We start from the raw sequence: 22,315 nt of genomic DNA, 5'->3' as shown, positions 1-22,315 counted from the left end.
TGAATTATTGCATGCATGAGAAGAATTTGTATTCTATAATGATTAGATTTATATATGTCTATCAAATTCTGTTAGCTTGTATTTTTCAAATCCTCTGTATCTTCAGTAACTTTTTTCTGCTTATCTCTAATCAATTGAAAGAGGAATGATGACATCTTTTATTATGGGAAATTTTTGAGGGCTTGTCTGAGGTTCTGTCAGTTTTGATTTATAATTTTGTGATTCTTATCACATATACTCAAGTTCAGAATTCTCGTTGCTTCTTTTTTTTTAAAGATTTTTTATTGAAATACAGCTAATATATAATGTTATATTAGTTTCAGATGTACATCGTATTTATTCAGCAGTACCCACCTAGCTCTATCCAGTGTTATTACCTCATTATTGATTTCATTGTTATGCTAAAGAAGTGATAACCATGATAAGTCCAGTAGCCATCTGACATTGTACCACGCTATCACAATATTATTGATCTTCCCCCCTTTTTAAAATTTTCAATTAGAGTTGACATTCAATACTATTATATATTAGTTTCAAGTGTACAGCATAGTGGTTAGACATTTATATAATTTAGGAAGTGATCCCCCTAACTAGTACCACCTGGCGCTATACATAGTTTTTACCCTATTATTTATTATATTCCCTATACTTTCCATCCCCCTGACTATTTTGTAACTACCAATTTGGATTTCTTCACCTTTTTCTCGCTGCCCCCAATCCCATTCCTATCGATCACCCTCATAGATCTAATACCTGTCTGGTACCATAGATAGTTATTACAGTATTATTAGCTATATTCCTTATGCTGTACCCTACATCCCCATGACTACTGTGTAACAACCAATTTGTACTTCTTAATCCCTTTCCCTTTTCACTCATCCCTAACCCTCCCGTATTAAAGAAGTCCCTCTAACATTCCTTGTAATAGTGGTTTGGTGATGATGAACTCCTTTAGCTTTTTCTTGTCTGGGAAGCTCTTTTATCTGCCCTTCATTCTAAATAATAGCTTTGCTAGGTAGGAGTAATCTTGGTTGTAGGTCCTTACTTTTCATCACTTTGAATATTTCCTGCCAATCCCTTCTGGCCTGCAAAATTTCTCTTGAGAAATCAGCTGACAGTCTTATGAGAGCTCCCTTGGAGGTAACTAACTGCTTTTCTTTTGCTGCTTTTAAGATTCTTTCTTTGCCTTTAACATTTGGCATTTTAGTTATGATGTGTCTTGTTGTGGGCCTCTTTGCGTTCATCTTGTTTCGGACTTTCTGCACTTCCTTGACTTGTATGTCTGTTTCCTTTGTTTTCTCTTTGTTGCATGGATTACTTAGGAGTGTTTAGTGCCCAAGTGTTTGCATATTTTCTTCTTATCTTTCTGTTATGGATGAGAGAATACACTGCATATGATTTCAATTCTTTCAAATTAGTTGAAATTTGTCTTATGAACCCAAATGTTTTCTATCTTGATATATGCACTGGAAAGTGTGTATCTGCTGATGTTGGATGCAGTGTTTCTATAAATGTCAATTAAATTATATTGGTTAATGGAATTGTTATGTTCTTATATAGTATTGCTAATTTTTAAAAATCAAGCTGAGCTATGAATTGTTGAGAGGGGATGTTGAAGTCTCCAATTAAATTGTGGATTTCTCTGTTTTTCCTTTCAGTTTTATCAGTTTTTGCATCATGTTTTTCAGCTTTGTTGTTTAGTGCATACACATTTAATATTGGTATATCTTCTTGGTGAATTGACCTTTTTTCATTAATTATGGTCTCTCTCTGTCTCTGGTCATTTTCCTTTGTTTTGAGGTCTATTTTACCTAATATTAGTATAGCCACTTCTGATTTCTTTTGATTAATGTTGGCATGATGTCTTCACTAACCTTTTATTTTTATATTTACTTTTAAATATAACCTACCTATATCATTATATTTGAAGTGAGATTTTTGTAGACAGTATGTAATCCACTCTGCCAATCTCTGGTTTTTTTAATTGGCATATGTAGACCCTCTACATTTAATATAATTATGGATATTTTAAGGCTTATGTCTGCCATTTTAGCTTTTGTTTTATGTTTATTCTTTTTTGTTTTTCATTGCTTTGTGTTCTTTTTCTTTCCTTTCTGTGGGTTAGTTTACATTTTGATTTATCTGTAGTGTTTTTGAGTGTATCTCTGTGTAGCTTTTTACATATACATAGCTTACCACAGTCTATCAGTGTCACTATTTTATCAATGATTGAAATATATAAAATCCTCTCCCAATTATAATATAATTGTATTAAAAATTCCCTCTACATACATTTAGAACCGTATCACACAATGTTATGTTTTGCTCCAAACATCAAACATAATTTAGAAAACTCAAGAAGAGAAAGACTATTGTATTTACCATGTTTGCTTACCACGTTCTTCCATTCTGATATTTCAAAGTTTTTCCCTTTTCAATTTTTTCCCAGTTTAGAGCACTTCCTTTAGCAATTCTTTAGCGTGGACAACTGAGACAAATTTGGGTAGTTTATCTGAGAATTTCTCGATTTCTTTTTCATCTCTAAAGGATATTTTCACTGGGTATGTGATTCTCGGGTTGACTGTTCTTTTTTTTTCAGCACTTGAAAAATCTTGTGCTACTTTTTTCTCTTCTACATGTTTTCTCATAAGAAATCTGTTATAATTCCAAGTGCCACACCCCTCTCCCACCCCACCCCCCCCAGTATCTTGCCTCTGTCACTGTCATCAAGATTTTCTTTGTGTTTAGTTTATGGAAATTTGAATGTGAGTCTTGGTGTGAATTTCTTTCTGTTTATCCTGTTTGGGGGTTTGCTCAGCTTCTTCAATATGTAGGTTTACGTCTTGCCAAATTTGGAAAGTTTTCAGCCATTATTTCTTTGTGTAGTTTTCCAGCACAACCTTCTTTATCTTCTTTTTCTGGGATTCTGATGATATAAATATCTAATCTTTTGTTATAGTCCTACAAGTCCCTGACACTTTGTATTTGTTTGTTTTGCTCTGTTGTTCAGACCAGAAAATTTTTATTGTGCTTTCTTTCAGTTCACTAATTGGTTCTTTTGCCTCCTCCATTCTGCAGTTGAACCCATCCACTCGGATTTTAAAATTTAGATTATTGCATCTTCCAGCTCTAAAATTTTCATTTCATTCTTTTTTATATATTTTCTGAGACCTTCTATTTTCTATTTGTTTCAAGTATGTTCATAATTGCTCATTGAAGCATTTTTATAATGAATGCTTTAAAGTTTTTGTCTGATAATTCTCACATCTTTGTCATCCTGCTATTGATATTTATTGATTGTCATTTTTGTTCAGTTTGAGATTTTTCTGGTTCTTGGTATGATGAGTAGTTTTTATTGAAAGTATTATATTATGAGGCTGTATCTTATTTAAACTTTCTCTTTTCGCTGACTTTCTCTAAAGCCAAAAAGGGAAGGAAGAATTCTGCTCTGTTACAGCCAAGTGGGAGTAGAAGTCCAGCTTCCAACTTGGCCTTCCTTGTCCACACTTCCCAAGAGTGGGACACTCCTCATTACTTCTGGGTAGGAGTGGGAATTCTGGCTCCCTGATTCTGGCCTTCACTGATTTCTCCCTGCTGACGGGTAGGAGTGCCTCATTATTGCTCCCCACTTGGCTTCCATTAATACCATGGAAGAGGGTGGCTTTGTTACCACTGGGTGGGGAGGGGAGGAACATTTTGTTACCACAGGTGAGGATGGATGTCCAGGATACCCATGCAGTTTCCATTGTCACTGCCCAGCAGTGACAAATATCCCAGCTCCATACTCATTCTTCTCTGACAATACTACCCTGGCCGGAGAGAGGGGGGTGGTGAGTTGGGTGCCTTGTTATAACCTGGCAAAGGTAGCTACTCCCTACTCCCTACTGAGCCTTTGCTAATGTGGGTTGGCTAGGAAAAACAGTTTTTTTTTTGTAGTGTTGGACTGGAGTGAGCAGTTGCTGTCTGTAAATATTCTGTCTTGCTAAGCTGCCCCTTTCCTGATCCTTTGTCCACAGAGACCAGGCTTTCATTGGGTTGTTTTGTCTGCACCTATTGGTATTTTATGTCGCAGACTGTTAAGCTCCAAATCTGGAATATGTGAAGTAAAAAAACCCTACCACACCATTCTTGAGTCTGGTGGTCCCCAGCCAGTCTGCCTTCTCCCCACCTTACAGTTTTCTTATGTTTATTCTATGTATAATATCGCGGGGTTTTGTTTGTACTTAGTGAGAGGATTAGGTAAATATGTTTGCTCCATATTCCCAGAAGCAGAAGTCTTCTTTTAATATATTATTTACTTTTCAATATTTCATACATGTGTTACAATCTTTGATAATTCCAGTCATTGAAGTTCTTTGGGGTCTATATATGTTGTTTCTTCTTTCTCTGTACTCTTAGTCTTGGTGATTTGTTTTCATGTGAATTTGTAGTGTGTGTGTTGGTGTGTGTTGGTGTGTGTTGGTGTGTGTGGGTGTGTGTGTGTGTGTGTGTGTGTGTGTGTGTGTGTGAAGGAGAGAGAAAGAACACACCTGTTTGAGAGAGATCACTGACTGAACCTTATCTCCTAGAATTCCGAGGCAATAAATTGGGAATGCTTTGTTCCAAAGAAGACTTGCATTCTCCTCTGATGTGAGGCTGGAGTTGCTAAGAGGCTGGGACCACTTCAGCCAGTGTCCAAGTTCTTTCCCTGAATGTCGGGTTCAAGCCTCTCACTTTGGGTGGGCCTGACACTGATTGCCAGGTCTTGGTGATGCCATTTACATTTGTCACCAGGACCTAATGCTGTCTCTGTGTTTGCAGTTTTTCTTGTTTGGGGTAGGAGGGGAACCTACTTAATTCTGTTACTTAAACAAAACAAAAAAAATATGTCTGGGAACAAAAGCAGTGTGTTTGCTGTCCTTCATCTAGGTTCGTCTGTTGCAGGAGATTTCAGAGTATCTTGTTTGCTATTTAAGATTCCTGATAAATTCCAGTATTATCTATATTTTCTCGTGTTAGAAATTCTTGCTCTTGATGTGTCCGTTTTTCCAATTTATCCATAAGTGAAGAGAGTGAAGAATAACTATGAGACTATGTTCCTTTTCTTTCTTTCTTTCTTTCCTTTTCTTTCCTTTTCTTTCTTTCTTTCTTTCTTTCTTCTTTCTTTCTTTCTTTCTTTCTTTCTTTTTCTTTCTTTCTTTCTTTCTTTCTTGCTTGCTTCTTGCTTTCTTTCTTTCTTGCTTTCTTGCTTTCTTTCTTTCTTGCTTTCTTCTTGCTTTCTTTCTTCTTGCTTTCTTGCTTTTCTCTCTTTCTTCTTGCTTTCTTTCTTTTCTTCTTGCTTTCTTTTCTTGCTTTCTTGCTTTCTTTCTTCTTTCCTTTCCTTTCCTCCCCCCTTTCTCTCTCCTCACCCCCCATTTTCTTTCTTTCTTTCCTCCCTCTCTCTTCTTTCTTGCTTTCTTTCTTCTTTCTTTCTTTCTTTTCCTTCTTTCTTTCTCTTTTTTTCTTTCTTTCTTTCTTTCTTTCCTCTTTCTTCTCTTTCTTTCTTTCCTTTCCCTCTTCCCCTTCCCTCTTTTTCTCCTTGTCTTTCTTTTTCCTTATTCTTCTTTCTTCTTTGCTTTCTCTTGCTTTTCTTTCTCTTTCCCTTGCTTTCCTTTTCTTTTTTCATTCTGTTTTCTGACATGTTTCTCATTTTTTTTCTTTAGGGCAGAAAAGACTGAAGTTCTGAGCGAAGACCTTCTTCAGGTAAGATTGGCACTGGTCTGTTAGCTGATAGATACCAAAGATGTCTTCCCTTTTAAAACCCATGCTATTTAAACTGCCCGATTGCTCTTCATACAATTTATTTAGCGACACACTTTTTATCCTTAACAATACTACTTTGCATGCTGAATGCTGGTTTGGGTACTAGTTCTCAGGAGACACTTAAAGCCATTTCGTTTCACGCTTAGCAGAGAGTCCCTAACCTGCAATCGTCCCCCATCCCATCCTCCAAAGTTAGATGCTGTGTCCCGAGTAGTCCCTCTCCCTGCAGGAACGAGGGTCAGTCTCTTTTCCCATGATTGTCCAGACCTCTGACCCCTGACCTTGCCCTCATTTGGTGATCCCCCCACTGCTCTGTCTACAGGTGGAGAAGCGCCTGGAGCTGGTGAAGCAAGTGTCCCACAGCACGCACAAGAAGCTCACTGCATGTCTCCAGGGCCAGCAAGGGGCAGAGGCCGACAAGCGCTCTGTAAGTGCCCTCCTAGCACCGGGCAGCTTAAAACTTGCCTGCAAATGACAGGGGTCTCACTCCTGGGGCCGTGTGTGGTGTGTCTGTTCACACAGCCACTTCCATGTCGGAGAATCGACCTGCAGTGTGGCAGCCCCTCCCACCTCATCCCGCTCTGGAACTCTGCTGCAGCATCCCCCACCCTCACCAGGCAAGGTGCGGTCCCTCCCCTCCCTTCGTCATCCCCACCTGGGGCGATCTGGAGGCTCACAAGGGCGCACTTGAGATCCCACCTTTAGGGAAACTTTACCTTTGCTCTTACCCCTGCTTCAGCTCATTCATAGATTCACTTGCCTCAATAGCATCTTACGTAAGAGCTCATGGAAAAAATTACACTATGGTTTTGGAGGTTCCATGTGACCTATAAAGGCCCTTGAAATTCCTTTTGCATTAATAAAACAATAAAGAGAGCCTGCTAAATGAAGGCCCTCTAATGTCTTGGTATCTAACCTACGTTAGTAATCACAGGCATTGCCCCGTGTGTTTCCTTCCACTGGGCAGTCAGGGGTGCAAATTGGTCGTTGCAGGCTTACTTCCCTGTTGAGCCCCGTCCCCCCCCTCCACTCCCCCAAGACTAAAAGATAGTCTTAGATGTTCCCTTGACTTTATAACAGGGGGTATGCAATCTAGGAGGTTGTTCCCTCCTTCCTTGAGTTTATAATCAGCACATTTGGTGTCTGATTGTTTTCTGACCTGGAGTTACTGTGGATGTTTTTGCTTCCTGGTGCCTCTCCCAGAGCACACCCCCCCCCCACCCCCATGTTGGCCTCCTTTCTATTGAATGTCATGTAGTGTGCCCTGACACTTCATCCCATCTCAGTACAAGAACCTGCTCTACCTGCTCTATCAATCATTGCATTTTCTTCCCAGCTCTGGTTTCGTTTTCTTCATATTCCCAGCAGGAATCATTTAGGTGTGGTAGAAATAAAATGTTCGCAGCTTTGGAAAATGTCTGTGGGAATAATTCTGCATCTATCAGGAATTTCAGCAAAGGGAACCTGAACAGTCTAAAGGGAGAGTTTGCAAAATTGTTTTGGACTTGAAACCCTTTAATCAAAGAAATCTATAATGTGGGGCTCCAGGAGCTGTACTGGGTGGGGACTCGCAGCCTGTGACCCCACCTCCTTTCTTTTGTTCCTAGAAGCACTCTTTTTAAAAGAACTGGTCTATAGTACAATATGTTTTGGTATCAAGAGTAGCATCTGAATGTTACCGCCAGAAGCTTGAAACTGGCCTTTGGTGTTGATTACTACTAGCATTATTTTTCTGGGATAAGGTAAAGTTACCTGGGTTTGTAGAGCTTTAATTGGATTGAGGGTCTTGCAAATTATATCTGTTAGGAGGCACTTGGCTCCTTGACTGTTCTAAAATACAGCGTATTCATAGAAAATTTGAGACTTGGCAAGGCCAACAGGTCAGGGAATGATTAGCACTGAAAAAATACTTTGTTCCTTACGTTTCCCCAGAGGAGGGGTGTGTGCCATGCCACGTAGGGCCACACGGGGAAGCACCACGGTCAGTCAGGAAGCAGAGGGCAGAAATGTGGGCAAGAGCCTTTATTGTGGTTTCCAGGGGAAGGACCATGTAAGGCAGGGTGATGAGGCATAGAATTGGCTAGTTTGAATTATTTCGCAGGGCTGTGGGACACTGTCCTTAGTTGTCTGAAACCTGGCCTTGAGGTGATGAGGGCAGGTGGATGGCGGTCTGGAATGTGGGAACTCCATAAAGGGGGTGGTTGGGGTGTGGGCTCTGGATTGGTTGGCTTGCATTTGAAAGACACATTCATGGGAGAGTTAGTTACTATCCCGAGGACTTGGCTAACCCTAGGAGAGGCAGTCCTTCCAGGGTTAGCAAGACCTCAGATGTCAAAGCCTCGGTATATAAAAAACTGTAAGTGTTCCTTTAATACACCGATTAATAGTGACTTCAGCAAAAGCACTTACTATCTCGCTTAACAAGATGTCTGAAGTAGCTGGTCCCGAAGTTCGTTCATCAGTTTTGGTTCAGAATTTCCGCAGTGGTCGGGCTTCCCTTTATAGCCATAATGTGGCTGCTGCGGCTCCAGACATCACTTCTCACACAATCACAACAAAGGCAGGAAGTGTGAGGGAGGGTGGTCAGAGAATGAACTGTCTTTGCATGCTGTTTTCATTTTTACCAGGGAGAAAAAGAAAATCTTGCCCAGAAGAATTTCTTGTATGTCTTCCTAGCTGCAAGGGAGGTGGAGAGGTGAATATGTGTCAGAGAGAAATGTGTTTGTCATGACTGGCCCGATTCACGTACTGGGACACATACAATTGGGCCTCTGTTAGCAGGGAAGTCATGCAGTGGCCGTGGGCAGGCCCTGAGAACTACAGTCACCTTCCAGCTGTGGTTGACATATAAACTGGGCACCTATTTAATCGACCTGGAAGAAGTCTGTGGTGGAAGGAGATGCTCAAGCATGTACAGATCAGTGATTTCACTACACAGATTTCAAATGCTTCGTTTTTTTCAAAGATTTCTTGAGCTGATCACTCTTCCCTTATCCTCTTGTGACTGAATAAATGACTTGAGTAAAAAAAAAAGTCAAACAGCGATTTAAAATAGGTAGCAATCATAGACCGGCAGGAGGGAAAAAAAAGAATTCCAAGGCTAAAACACTTTTTTTCTAAAGTAACACATCAAGAGGTTTAATGGGAAACATGACACTTACCAGTTGCCTTACGTACTGAAATATGTGCCCATTTCTTTGTGATTATCAGGTAGAGATGTGTCAAGATCTAAGGAATGGGTGGAAAAAAAAGGGATAACAAGAGGGAAACTTAAAAAAAAACAAAAACAGAACAGGAAAAGTGGGGGAGGGGGAACTAAAAACGAACAAACACCAGCCAGGGCAGTTGGGTGTTAAGGGACGGTCAGGAGAGGGCCACTCACAGAGCACGCGAGTCCAGCTGCAGTAAGCGTGTGAAGTCACAGAGTCTGTCAGACTAATCATAGAATCTGCATATGGGAAGGGACTTGAGGTATTTAGGCCAGTGTTTTGCATTTTATGTGAGCACATACAAGTTGTTGGCTTTTCATCATTTGTCTTTTAACAAGCTCATTAATGCTTTAGCAGTTTAGGTACAGTTTCCAACACTAAAACCGTTATCATACACCTTTAACGGTTTGGCCCTGAAAGCTGGGGCTGGCTGCCATGTGGGGGTAAGCCGAAAAGTGGGGTTTCGTTGTCACTATCTCAGTGACCAGAGCAGTATTACCTGGTGGGTTCTGAGTTACACTGGATTCCTTACGTGGGGTGGAGAACAGAGGAACTTGAATTACGTTTCCATCTTGCCCTGTTTAGTCCAGGCTAACAGCTTGTTGATTCATAGCTTTTTAAGACTCTCAGTGTAATGAAAATGTATTTTCACCGTCCTTGCATTCCTCATAGGAAGTCACATTGAACAAATACACACACTGCCAACACAGGTAAGGATTTCTCCACCTCACTCAACAAATAGAAAGTACCAAGTCAGGCATGCGGGGCAGTGCACCTGCCAAGGACGGAGCATGCTCAGCAGGACTGCTGTCCTCCGGGAGCACGCAGTCTGGAGGGAGGTAGGCATCTCACACACACACACACACACACACACACACACACACACACACAGGATATCAGTTACTCAGCTCACGTGTTGGTGCTTAGAAGGAGACTCACTAGTAATTCAATAGTAAAAGATTTCCATGAGGATGCGGCTTTTAACAACAAGCAAAAGGTAGTGGCATCAATGGCATACGTGAGCCTCTAGGACAGGGGAGGGGATGTGCGGCGTTCCCAGTGAGTCCGGCGTCTCTGAGAAACGTGGGTGGCCAGAATGATGAGGAGAGGGTCACAAGGTGGGACTGCAGAGGATCTGATCTCGCCTTGCAGGCTGTGGCAAGGATTGGACTTTCTCCCAAAGAGCAGTGGGAAGCCAGTGTTTTAGTCAGATTTGTTGGTGATTGTATGAAGAACGGACGGATGGGGCAGGGCTGTGGTGGTGACAAGGCACAGTCCAGCATACACAGGAGCGGTCCAGGTGAGTTGCGAAGGGGGCAGTGAAGAAGGAGAGAATCAGCACATGTGGTGGCTATTAGAGGGGGCGTATCTCGGACCTGGGAACTGAGTGGGTGCGGGGGTCTGAGGAATGCAGAGGGATTTCAGGGTCCCTGGCCTGAGCGACTGTCGAGTCCATGTGAGGTGATGAGATCACCTAGGCAGACAGTACAGGGTGAGAAGACAAATGGGCCTTGAATCAAGAACCCCGGGAACTACAGTATGTTAAGCTCTAACAGGAGAACGGTATTGGAAATCCACCTGCTTGCTCAAATCTAAACCCCGACATCGCCCCTTACTCTTCCCTTTCTGTACCCCTCACATCCAGTCTTTCGCCAAGTCCTGCTGGCTCTTCCTCCTGAGCTGTTCCATTTGCTTCAGTGTTTCCCACCCTAGTCCCTGCAATGATCATGTCTCACCCGAACACAGCAACTCCTAGCAGGTATCCTGCTTTCCACTCGTACCTCCAACCCCTTCACAATCCATGCCCTGCACTAACCTGAGTGTTTAAAATGGAAATCCGATGATTCCACTCTCCTGCTTCCATCCCACCCAACGATTCCCATTGCAGAATAAAGTTCCAGCTCCTTCCCTGGGCCCTGGGATTCTAATGACATGTCTTCACTGGCGTCTTGGAGCTCAGCTTTTGCTCCTCTCCCCATCGGTCTTCCTTCTCCAGGTGCACTGACCTGTTACGAGCACGCCCAGCTCACATTCTTGGAGCCTTTGTAACTACGCTGCCCCCATAGGGAATCATTTTACCCAGTGTTTCAGGCCAGCAACTCACTGTTTGGTTGTTAGCTCAGATGTCACCCCCTTAGCCCTCCTTTCCCCTCCCACCTAATGAGTTTGCTCCCTCCTTCGCCCAGTCACAGCGCCCTATGTTGTTTCTTTCATAATATATACTATTTATTACCTGACATCATCGTGAGCATGCATTTGCTCCTGTGTCTGTTCCCCATCACTGATATGGGGACAGGGATCTTGTCTCTCCATCACGGCTGTATTCTTCATGCCCAGAGCAGGGCCTGCCACAGGCTGGGCAATGCTGAAAACAGGTTTGGGTCATGAGCGGGTGGCCCGTGCGTATTTCAGGCATGGCACCCGCCTAACACATGCACAAGCCAGTATGAATCCTTCCTGTTCCACACAGAAGCAATTTAGCATGATGGTTTTGAGTTGAAGCCCTGGGATCTGACCGTCCCAGGCTGAAACCCAGCTCCACTGCTTCCTAATTAACCTGACCTCAGGTGAGTCAGTTACCCCTGTGTGCCTTGGTTTCTTCACTGGGAAAATGGCAGTGACAATAGTGAACTCCTACCCAGTGGGGTATTTGAGAGTTCAATGAGGTAATGCATGTACTTGCCTAGGACAATGAATAATATAAATAAATATTAAAGAAACAGAAGCTGCTGCTGTTATTATGGCTGAAATAGTTCAACCATTAGGCTGAAATGACCACTGAGAACTACTGAGCCCTGAACGACAAATCTAGTCTGTGTTTTTTGGGGTCTGAACCACAGAAGAATTGGTCAGGCTTGGAATTCAAGAATAGTAGACAGCAGTAGAGGAGGGGAGTGGGTGGTGTGTGTGTGTGTGTGTGTGTGTTTGGGGAAAAGAACAGATATTAGAATAGACTTTGTGTCTGAGTCATTCTACAAACTGTTGCTTGTGCCCAAGATAATTTTAGACAGAACAGTCATCTCCGACAAGCAGACTGACTACTTCCAAACCCTAGAGCATTCTGTCTTTCCTCCCCTTAATTCCTAAGATTCTCTCAGCACTCTAGAATCAGGGAAAGGTTTATTTTAATAGCCTCTCTCTCACCTGGAAAATTGCTGGCAGGGTGAGGCTTGCTAACCCAGTTCTTTTTACCTGGGCACTAATATTCACCTGTGTATTAGGTGACTCTCTCAGCCTAGATCCTTGTCAGTAGAGGGAAACAAACTTCAGAAGCTTTTCTAGATCTTTGGGCAATTGAATCCCTCTAAGAATAATATCCTGATATGCGAAGTGGGTAGGTGTGAGCAGTGTGTGGGGAAAAAAGCCAGTAACGCCCGTGCTGGAGGCAGTCATTAGGTTCAGTGAAATCAGCACAGGCCCCACACCTACTGAGCCCTACGTTTTCCTTCTGTCTCGGATAATCTCTCTAGAAATAGAAATAATTTGCAGTCCATTGTGGGCTGCAGTCCGTTAACTTCTCCTATTCTACTGCCTTTGATGCCAGATTGGCCCATCCTTTTTGGACAGGAAGGTATACAACCTTAGTTCAGTTTTCCTTCCTCTTTCCTTTTGGTGGCTTCCTTCTTGATTCTTAAAGCATCTGCACAAATAAAAGCTCTTCATGTATTATTTCCACGGACGTTTTACCCAGTTGACCTCCCAAGCCCACCCTTGGAATCCCAGCACTCATATTCTCCTTGACGTCTCTCCTAGAGTGAATTCTTCCTATGAGAGTCACCCGTGCCACATGCACAGGCCCGGGCTTGTGACAGTTACACTATCAGTAGAAGACTTCAGTACATTTTGTGTTCTTCATTCGATGATCTATGTAGCCATTAGAAATAAAAAAAGAACAAGGTAGCGCTACATGTTGTGGTCGGAAATGACCTGAAAGATATCTCTACGTGAAAAGGAAAGCAAGTCACAGAGTGGTGTATATAATAGGCTAACATTTGTGGGGGGAAATGTATCTACTGAAAATGGGCACACGCACATATACACAATTGGATCTGCTAAGAATATTTATGGGAGGATACACACAAAATCTGGTCACCGTCCTGGTCTCCGGGGAGGGGAACCAGGTGGCTGAGAGTTAAGAATAGGCAGACTTTTGGCTGTAAACCGTCTAGCACCTTTGAGTTTTGTTCCATACAAATATATTTCCTACTCAAAAATATATTCATTCAGTTGTTTAGGTAGATATGATAGAGAATAAGGAAGAAACAGAAACGTTATTTTCCTTGTTAAGTCTAAAGAATTAAAAGGCAAATTGAAACAGGAATAACTTTCTCATTTTGTGGTGCTTTGTCACTTAATACTTTCCTCTTTGCCACCTTAGAGCAGCTCAGAATCATTAGTTAGAATGTTAGGTGACTAAAGTGACTAGAAAATAGTGTTGCTTCCCTGGCTAAGGAGGGTCCCTCCACTCTCCCCAATTCAGGCTGGTTTCCCACCGTGGACTGTAGAGGACAGACACTGGGCTGTTCCCTCACCATCATCCTCCAGGACTCTGATCAGCCCTGTGTCCTCAGTGGCTCTTCTTGTTCTGTTGATCTTGTTCTTCACTTCTTTCGTCACCAACGGGAACTGTTTCTGCTCAACTCGCTGACAGGACTAATTGGACTAATTCTTTTCCATATTTGGAAAAAATGGCGCTTACCGACCAGTAAATATATTTCCCCAAAAGACGGCAACTTTCAGGCTATTAGAAGTTCCCTTTAGTTTGTTACAGGCAAGACCCTCTCTTACCGGGCTTCCTCGTCAAATTCTGAAGGACTCGAGAGCTGCAGTCCTGCCCTAGAGGTGGCTGTGGATGCTCAGCGTAAACCAGATTGGTCTTTTTGTGTGAGCTGATCTCTCCCACGGCTGTGCTGACATTTGTGAGGGAGCGTCTTTATTGGTTGGTTATTGGGATATTATAGGAACTTGCATATTGAAGCCCTTTCCTTAAGCCAGGTTTCTCAACTGCGGCACTCTTTATATTTTGGGTGATTTGTTATTTTGGGGGACTACCAGTACATTGTAGGATGTTTAGGAGCTTCCCTGGCCTCTATCCACTAGTTCCTCATATTGTGACAACCAGAAATGTCTCCAGACATTGCCAAATGCCCCTCAGGGGACAAACTCACCCCTGAGTAGGAACTCTACTACCTTAAGCCACGCTCTCTCTGTGAGCATAACTATTATACATGCTCAATTCCTTTTCTTTTTAAAACCACTTAAGACATTTTTCTGAAAAGTGCTTGAAAGAACTTTTTTTAATAGGTGAGGTGGGAGTAGATGCTCTGCTAAGATACTGTTTCCTATGCCTTTAAGTCTCCGGAAACTTGTGCCTAATAGTTTTGTAGGACAACCAGAGTGGTGTTTAAATTTGGATATGTTTCAGTACTGAGTTGCCTGGTCTAGTTTTTACCAAGAAGAATGTCCCATTTTACTTGAAATGGTGGGGTAGTAAGTTTATCCCGTGAGGGAAAGGCATCTGACGTCAGTGGAGTAGACGAGGCAAAGGGCCAGGGTGGGGTATATTTTAGACCCTTTGAAGGCCTTATCCACACAGGTATCTTGATCTCCCTCCACCTGGACCTACCTCAGGAATCACATGAACTTCTGTGTCACTCTTGGGGGTTGACCTATCTTCCCTGGAGATATCTTAGAGGATGCAGGTCTCCTGGGGAAGTTCAAACCAGATTCCTAAGTTCTAGTGGATAGAACCCTAAGAATCTATCTCCAAGTTGATCCCTCTCTCAAGTTGTCCGTCTCAGGATTGGAGTTATTTTAATTTGATCGTGCTGTCCTTAAGGCCTCCAGTGGTCCCCAAACGCCCTTAGGATGAAACCCCAGCACCTGCCTGTGGCTGAGAAGGCCCACACGGTCTCACCTCTGCCCTCTGTTCCCACCACTCTCCCTGTCACTCACCGTGCTCCACCCACATTGACCTCCTTGGGGACCATAAGCTGGCCACGCTGTTTCCTACCTTGGGGCCTTTCATTTGCAACTCCCTGTACCTGGAATGTTCTTTCCCAAATCTACTTGAGGCTTGGCTGCTCATTCTCTTACTTCAGACTGCATTTGAAATGTCACCTCCTCTGAGAGGTCCTTCCTTCACCATGGCTCCATACCCCACAGCTGCTCACTCTACCCACGATCCTACTTTCTCGTGTCTGTAGCACTTCCAACTGTTTGAAATGCTCTCCTTCATAGTTTCTGTATTTATTGTTTGTCTCCCTCCAGGAGAATGTAAGCTCCATGAGAGCAGTGTCTAATCTCTTTCACCACTGAAGTAGCACCTGGGTAGGCACTCCATAAATACTAGCTTAGGAAATGAATAATAGCTGAAGCTCTCTGTACAATAATGCAAGAGGCTCTGGGCTGGACGTAGTTCAGTTACTTTCCATTTGAAGAGCTATCTGTGTAGCAGGGTGGACTGCAAGACCTGGATATGCCAGCAGCTCTTGGCCTTATTTTCAGTGTGTGTTGGATGGGTTAGGCTCAGGAAGGAGGGAATGGGTCATGCTACACTCCCACAGCAAATGCTTCTTCCTCCCCCGTCCCTCCTTTCCCACAAAATATACAATTTACCGTTTTAACTATTTTAAAGCATACAGTTCAGTGACATTTAGCACATTCACAATATTGTGCAGCTACCATCGCTGTCTAATTCCAGAACATTCTCATCACCCGAAAAAGGAAACCTCATACTCATTTCATTAAGAAGAAACCTCATTCCCCATTCTCCCACATTCCCACCCCCCAGCTCCTGGAAACCACTAATTGACTTTCTGTCTCTATGGATTTGTTTATTCTGAACATTTCATGTAAATAGAATCATACAATATGTGCCCTTTTGTGTCTGGCTTATTTGACTAGCATGATATTTTCAAAGTTCATCCATGTTGTAGGCTGTGTCTGTACTTCATTCCTCTTTATGGCTGACTGATATTCTATTGTATGGATAGGCCACATGTTTATCCATTCTTCTGTTGGCAGACAGTTGATCTGTTTCCACCTTTTGGCTATTGTGAATAGTGCTGCTATTCACATTCATGCACGTGTTTTAGTTTGACCATCTGTTTTTAGTTATTTTGAGTATATACCCAAGAGTGGAATTGCTGGTACATATGGCAGTTGTTTAACTTATTGAAATACTGCCAGACATTCCACAGTGCTGCAACATTGCACATTTCCACCAGTAATGCATGAAGGTTCCAATGTTTCCGCATGCTCCCAATACTTACTTTCTGATTTTTAAAAATCTATATTGTTAATAGCTATCCTACTATGAGGTTGTATCTCACCGTGGCTTTGATTTGGATTTCCCTAATAATTAATGACGTTAAGCATCTTTTCATGCTTGTTGGCTATTTTATATCTTCGTTGGAGTGTGCCTTTATCTTGAAAGTTATGCTCTTTGTTTTAAAATTGTATGTGAATGCTTTTTTCTCTCTTGACCATAAGCTGTCTCGTTTACAAAATGAGGCTAATCCGCTTTTCAAGTGAGAGATTGGTTTTTGGAAATTAAAGCATTGTTCAAATTTTTGTATAAAAAATTTTGAAATTTGCTCTCTCTTTTCTTGCTGCTGTCCCACTTTATGTTAAAACGCAGCATGTCCACTGTAGGCTTAGTTTCCAAATTGGCAAATTTCATTCAGTTTTAATTTTCTGAATTTTGAAGTCTCTGAGTGTAACCCATCATTAAATCCTATAAATTTTTAGGTGTTAAACATATTTTAAAGGCATTTTGTTTCCTAGCTAATATAGTATCTAGGCTAGTATTTGACTTTTTGCTCTTTTGGAGTAAATAGGTGACTGCTGAAAGTAGATTTCATTACAACCTTTTTTTCCTTTTCAGAAAAAATTGCCTTTGACAACACTGGCTCAGTGTTTGATGGAAGGGTCAGCTATCCTGGGAGATGACACCCTTCTTGGGTAAGGTGACACCATGTGTGGGTTTGCCAGCTCTAGTTAAGTCCCCACCCATCCAAAGGGGACTAGAGCTGCTCAGAGAAGCGCTGAGGACACCTTCCGTGTGGTCGGGTAGAGAAGAAGCAAAGGTTGTCGATGAGAAATGGAAACCGCAGTCCCCACAGTTATATTTATTGTCGGTGCAGTGCGGCAACTCCCTATTGGAGAAATTAACATAAACCTGCTGCAGGACGATTGAAATCCCCAGGGCTCCAGCAGAAGCAAATATGAATCCTCTCAATGTCACATGTCAAAACTTATGGGATTCCCAGAACAACCCTTGCTGGTTTTGAGCTTACAATAAAAACTAATTAAAAATAGCATCGTCATGAGAGAGAATCCTCAGGCACAATCAGTAGGAGAATCAGTACCCTCAGAACTAAAAACAATAGGACAGTATGAAAGAAAATATAAAGTAATTATGTTTAAAGTGAAATTATAAAATGCAGTAAGGACAATGTTTGCTTTGGCAGCACATATACGAACATTGGAACGATACAGAGATTAGCATGGCCCCTGCGCAAGGATGGATTTGTGAAGCCTTCCATATTTTTAAGGGAAAAAAAAATTGTAACTTTCTATGGTGACAAATGTTAGACTTATTGTGCTGATCATTTTGCAATATGTACCAATACTGAATCATTGTGTTATACACCTGAAACTAATATAATGTTATATCTCAAGTATGCCTCAAATTTTAAAAATTAAGTAAAGACAAAATAATCCTTGACAGAAGAATTAAACAGTATGAAAAAAAAAAGAATAGGCAGGATCAAAGAAAAATCCAATAGAACTTTTTTAAAATTCAAATTAAACGTACTATGATTTAAAAACTTAATTTAGATAAACTGAAAATTGCACTGAAATAGAGAATTGGTGAACTTGTGAACAGATCTGCAGTAGCCTCCTAGAATGAACAAAATGAAGTACAAGAGATGAGGATGTAGGCAGTATTAAATGGAGAGGCATGGATGATAGAATACAAAACTATGCCTCGCAGTGGTTCCTGAAGAAGAAAATATAGAGAAGGGAAGTTTCTGGTTGAATTTTTCTTTTCTAGATTTGAAGGAAAACATAGTCTTTAGATTTAAGAAACACAAAAAGTCCTGATTGAGATCAGCAAAGAGAAATCCATCCCTGAACACGTAGTACAACTAGAAATGATTAACCAAAGAGAGAGAAATGTAAATTTAACTAGAGAAAAAGATAATTCATATAGAAGAGTAATTAGACTGATAACAGAGTATTTATTCATTAGCCAAAATAAATGCCAAGAAATAAAGAGGAAAATCTTTTACTATTGAGCAAAAATATAAGAAAACTAGATTCTATTAATATAGTAAACTAAACCATTATTGAAGAATAAGGGGATAATAAAAATATTTTCAGGCAAAGATTTAGAGAATTTACTACTCGTATATTCTCACTGAAAGAACTAGTTTAGTTTATGTGAAATAGGTTATGTCCAGAAGAAAGGAATGAAATGCAAGTAGCAGGATAGCATTAAAAAAAAAAGTGACTGTGGTGTAGTAATGAAAAAAATTATTTTTCTCCCCTCTACCCATTTTAGGTTCCTTTACTGTGGCTCTGCAAATTAAGTTGGCAAAAGACAGATTAAGAAGAGAAAGACATACAGATTTTATTACCATGTGTAGTGTGTACACATGGGAGAACTCAGTGATTAGTAACTCAAAGGGGTGGCGAGAACTTGGGTTTATATAGCATCTTAACAAAAGAACAATAATTTTTAGAGATGTGGCAAGACAAAGGAAAAGAAATTAGAATTTCTAAGGAGACACATTGTGGGAAGGAAAATATATGGGGGAACCAATGGAAGATATGGGCTAGTTATGTTACTCCTTTGCTGCCTTCTCCAGGTTGATAAGAGTCTAGAGTTGTCGCTGGGGATTAATTTTTGTCCTTCCTGGTAGAGAGGGGAAGGAGGACACTTTCACAAAATTTAGGTCCTGCTTTTAGGTAAATGGTGGGGGGTAGAAAGCTTATTTTTATATCTACTTAATTGCCTTCAGCTCAAAATAATCCTTATGCCATAGTGGCGTATTTTGGGGTGGCATATTCTACTACCCTTCAGTGTTAAGACATATAAATAAGCATTGAATTAAAAATAGCAATATAATAATGATTAATTTGGGGACTGTGTAAAGCAAAGTGAAACTAAAATACTAGAAAATAGAAACATGAAACATTGGAAGGAATTAGCGTTTTCACGTTCTTATATTGTTAGAAAGAAGAATAAAGATATCACATTTAAATTTAAAATAGATGTGCATGTTACAAAAGTAAGAGTAGCCATACACAAAAAAATAGAAACAGAATGTATAACTTCAAAATTGATAAAAGGATGAAGTGGGAAATATATAAAATAGGAAAACAAACAAACAAACAAACCATAGAAAGGACTAAAAGAGAAAAAAGTAAGCAAAGAAAAGCATAATAAATAGAAAACAGAAAATGAAGGTAATGTCAATTTCTGCATATATATCTGTAATCATAAGAGATGTAAATGGAATAAATTCAACTGCTTATAATATAGAGAATCTCAGGTGGATAAACATGAAATTGTTATACGCTGTTTCTAAGAGCCACTCCTAAATCATGACATAGCAAGGCTGACAGTAAAGGAATGGAGGACACCCAGGTAAAGACAACAGACTGAATACACACATCTAATTTTGTTCGCTTCCAAATCTACAACACCAAATAGATGTTTTTTTCCTTAAAAGACATAAATCCACAAAGGCAGGAAAAACAGCAAAGAAGACAACAGCAACAAAATTTTGTGAGCTGTAGAACACCTGATTGAGTGGGAACTGACTTAGCAAGTCCCCGAAATCTGACTCCCAAGCCAGAGGAGGATATGCAGAGATCCAACATCCTTTACCCCTTGAAATACTTACAAGGCTCAGGATTGGTGGCACCAGGCAGCTCTGGACTAGTGGGGCTTTGGGGGTAAGGAGGTGATTGAAAATATGAGTGTGAGTTAAAAACTAGTCAAGTACCACTTGGATTGCTCAAACCTAACACTTACCTCACCTTTGGGAGACTCCCATCCCCTCTCCCCAATCCCAGCTGCATTCTGGAGCTTTATTCTCTGGAGGGGGGTAAAACAGTGTCTTTATGCTGGGGACACCAGGTAAAAGTATTAGTCATTAAGAAAGAGATTTAAGTGATCTGATGTAGCCAGATGCTGAGATTCTTCAGCTGTCTTCCCCCACTCATGCAGCCCCCAGGCCTCTACTCACGAGGCAGGAATTTAGAAGAGCCTTCTATGCAGTATCTGAGCAACCCAACAAGAATGAACTAAAGACCCGAAGACATTGAAGGAGGTAGTGCTCCAACAAATGGCCCGGCTCCGTTGTCCTGCAGACGAGCTCACAGCTGACAAGCCTCACTCACATTTTTTGGAGCTGCTTAGTCTCCACCCTTAAGCATAGACAGGCACCAGAGATCACCAGACATTTGAGGAAGGTCTCTAACCTGAAGCCTAGACACCACAACAATTGGGAAAATAATCAAGTAAAATCAAGAAGAAATAGATACTGTGTGAGGGAGGAGATCTCAGAAAAACTATCACTTAATATTTTCAAGGAAGAAGAGAAAATAGTGCATCCATTAAATTAAAAATAGTATGTTAATAAAAAAATATGTATAGAAAAAACATTCAGAGATCAAAAGCAAGCTCATAAAAATGGAAAATAAGACATTCTCAGTAGAAGATTTAGAAAATAAAGTTGAAGAACTCTAGAAAACAGAGCAGGAAGGTGATGACATGGAAAATAGAAAAGTTGGAAAAGTAGAGGAATTCTTAGGCCTCAATGAGAGGAGTTCTGAGAAAAGGAAAGGAAAATAATAATAATAATAATAATAATAATAATAATAATAATCTGACAGTGTTGCAGAACTGAAGGACATGCATTTTTATATATAAGGCCGTACTGAGCTTCTAATACAGTGGGAAAAAATTAAACCTGTACCGGGGCTTACTGGTAGTGAATACTAAATAATAGTGACAAAAGATTCTACAACCATCTAGAGAAAAAAATTGTCACATACAGCGGACCAAAAGTCTGAATGCTTCCAGACTTGCCAAAAGCAACAATGAAAGCTACAAAATTATTGAGCAATGCCTTCAAAATTCTGAATGGATATGATGCTCTGCATAGAATTCAATATCCTACCTAGCTGTCAATCATTGTGAGGGTAGAGGAGAATGTTGTGACATGCAAGTCCTCAAAAATTGACTTCCCACCCACGATTTCTCAGGCAGCAAAAGCCAGATGTGCTTCAGAATGAGGGCATGACCAAGAAAGGTAGACATAGAGTATAGGAAACAGGACATTCAGCATAGAACCGAGAGAAAGAATCCCAGGAAATGGAGAGGGAGGATTGCCGGAAGACAGTCATGCCCAAGGGTAGAAGGCTAACTCAATCTAGACTGACGCAAGTCAGGGAGAGACTAATTCAAGAAGATGAAGTTCACTCACATCGACTGTGGTCCAAAGGCTTAAAAGACAAATTGGAAAAGTTGCACAGGATTTTGGGTTCAATGAGGTCCATAGAAAATTAAACAAGCAAATCAAAGCAAGGCAATTTTATTAACTCCAGAGAGACTGAATAAATGTTCAGGAAAGACCAGTAATCATAATACATTACCCAGCATTATTCCGAATAGCATATGGAGTTAAAATGTTTCTATAAATCCGGGGAGGCTGGATGTCTCAGTTGGTTAGAGCATTAGGAAGTCTCATTTGCACTGGTGAAAGAAGTCAGTGTTACCAGTTTCGAGAGCAATTTGGCAATCTCTAGTAAGGTTAAGGTAGGCACATCTCTCTTTTGCACAGAAAGGCTCTACACATGCAAAAAGAAACCGCACATATATTTGTTATCATTGCATGTGATAGCCACAAATTATTGATGATGGGGTCCTTAATAAATGGCATGTTCATAGCATGGAGTTCTATACAGCACAGTGATCTAATTCTGCATGTATGATGATGGATAAGCCCCAAAGATCACGATGAATTTAAAAAGCAAGTAATAGAAGCCGAGATTCAGTCTGAAACCATTAGGTAAACTTTTTAAACTGAGCGGTGCAACATTATTATTTTAATATACTGTATGTGAACATACATATTTAGTAAAAAGTATAAAACATTCATCAGAAAGGCACACACTAACCTTAAAAATAACAGTGACCTCTTCTCTTTTATTGATTTGCAAAAGCTTGTACAGATGATGATATTATAAAAATGTACACTTGAAACCTATATAATTTTACTAAACAATGTCACCCCAATAAGTTA

General features: G+C 40.8%; 1 protein-coding gene and 1 pseudogene across 5 annotated transcripts in view; both read left to right on the top strand.

The window, feature by feature from the left end:
- Positions 1 to 22,315, top strand: part of ARHGAP44 (Rho GTPase activating protein 44) — a 169,000-nt gene that overhangs the window by 81,324 nt on the left and 65,361 nt on the right. For all 5 annotated transcript variants that reach the window (XM_033089244.1, XM_033089241.1, XM_033089243.1 and 2 more), the window contains exons 2-4: positions 5,682 to 5,721; positions 6,104 to 6,208; positions 16,879 to 16,955. In XM_033089244.1, coding sequence (XP_032945135.1) covers positions 5,682 to 5,721; positions 6,104 to 6,208; positions 16,879 to 16,955 — 222 coding nt within the window. The remainder of the gene's footprint in view (positions 1 to 5,681; positions 5,722 to 6,103; positions 6,209 to 16,878; positions 16,956 to 22,315) is intronic.
- Positions 17,453 to 17,545, top strand: LOC117014176 (uncharacterized; annotated as a pseudogene).

The sequence above is a fragment of the Rhinolophus ferrumequinum genome, chromosome 21 (assembly GCF_004115265.2).
Source record: "Rhinolophus ferrumequinum isolate MPI-CBG mRhiFer1 chromosome 21, mRhiFer1_v1.p, whole genome shotgun sequence".
Lineage (NCBI taxonomy): Eukaryota > Metazoa > Chordata > Mammalia > Chiroptera > Rhinolophidae > Rhinolophus > Rhinolophus ferrumequinum.
The sequence above is the reverse complement of the archived record's forward strand: the minus strand, read 5'-3'. Positions and strand labels throughout refer to the sequence as shown.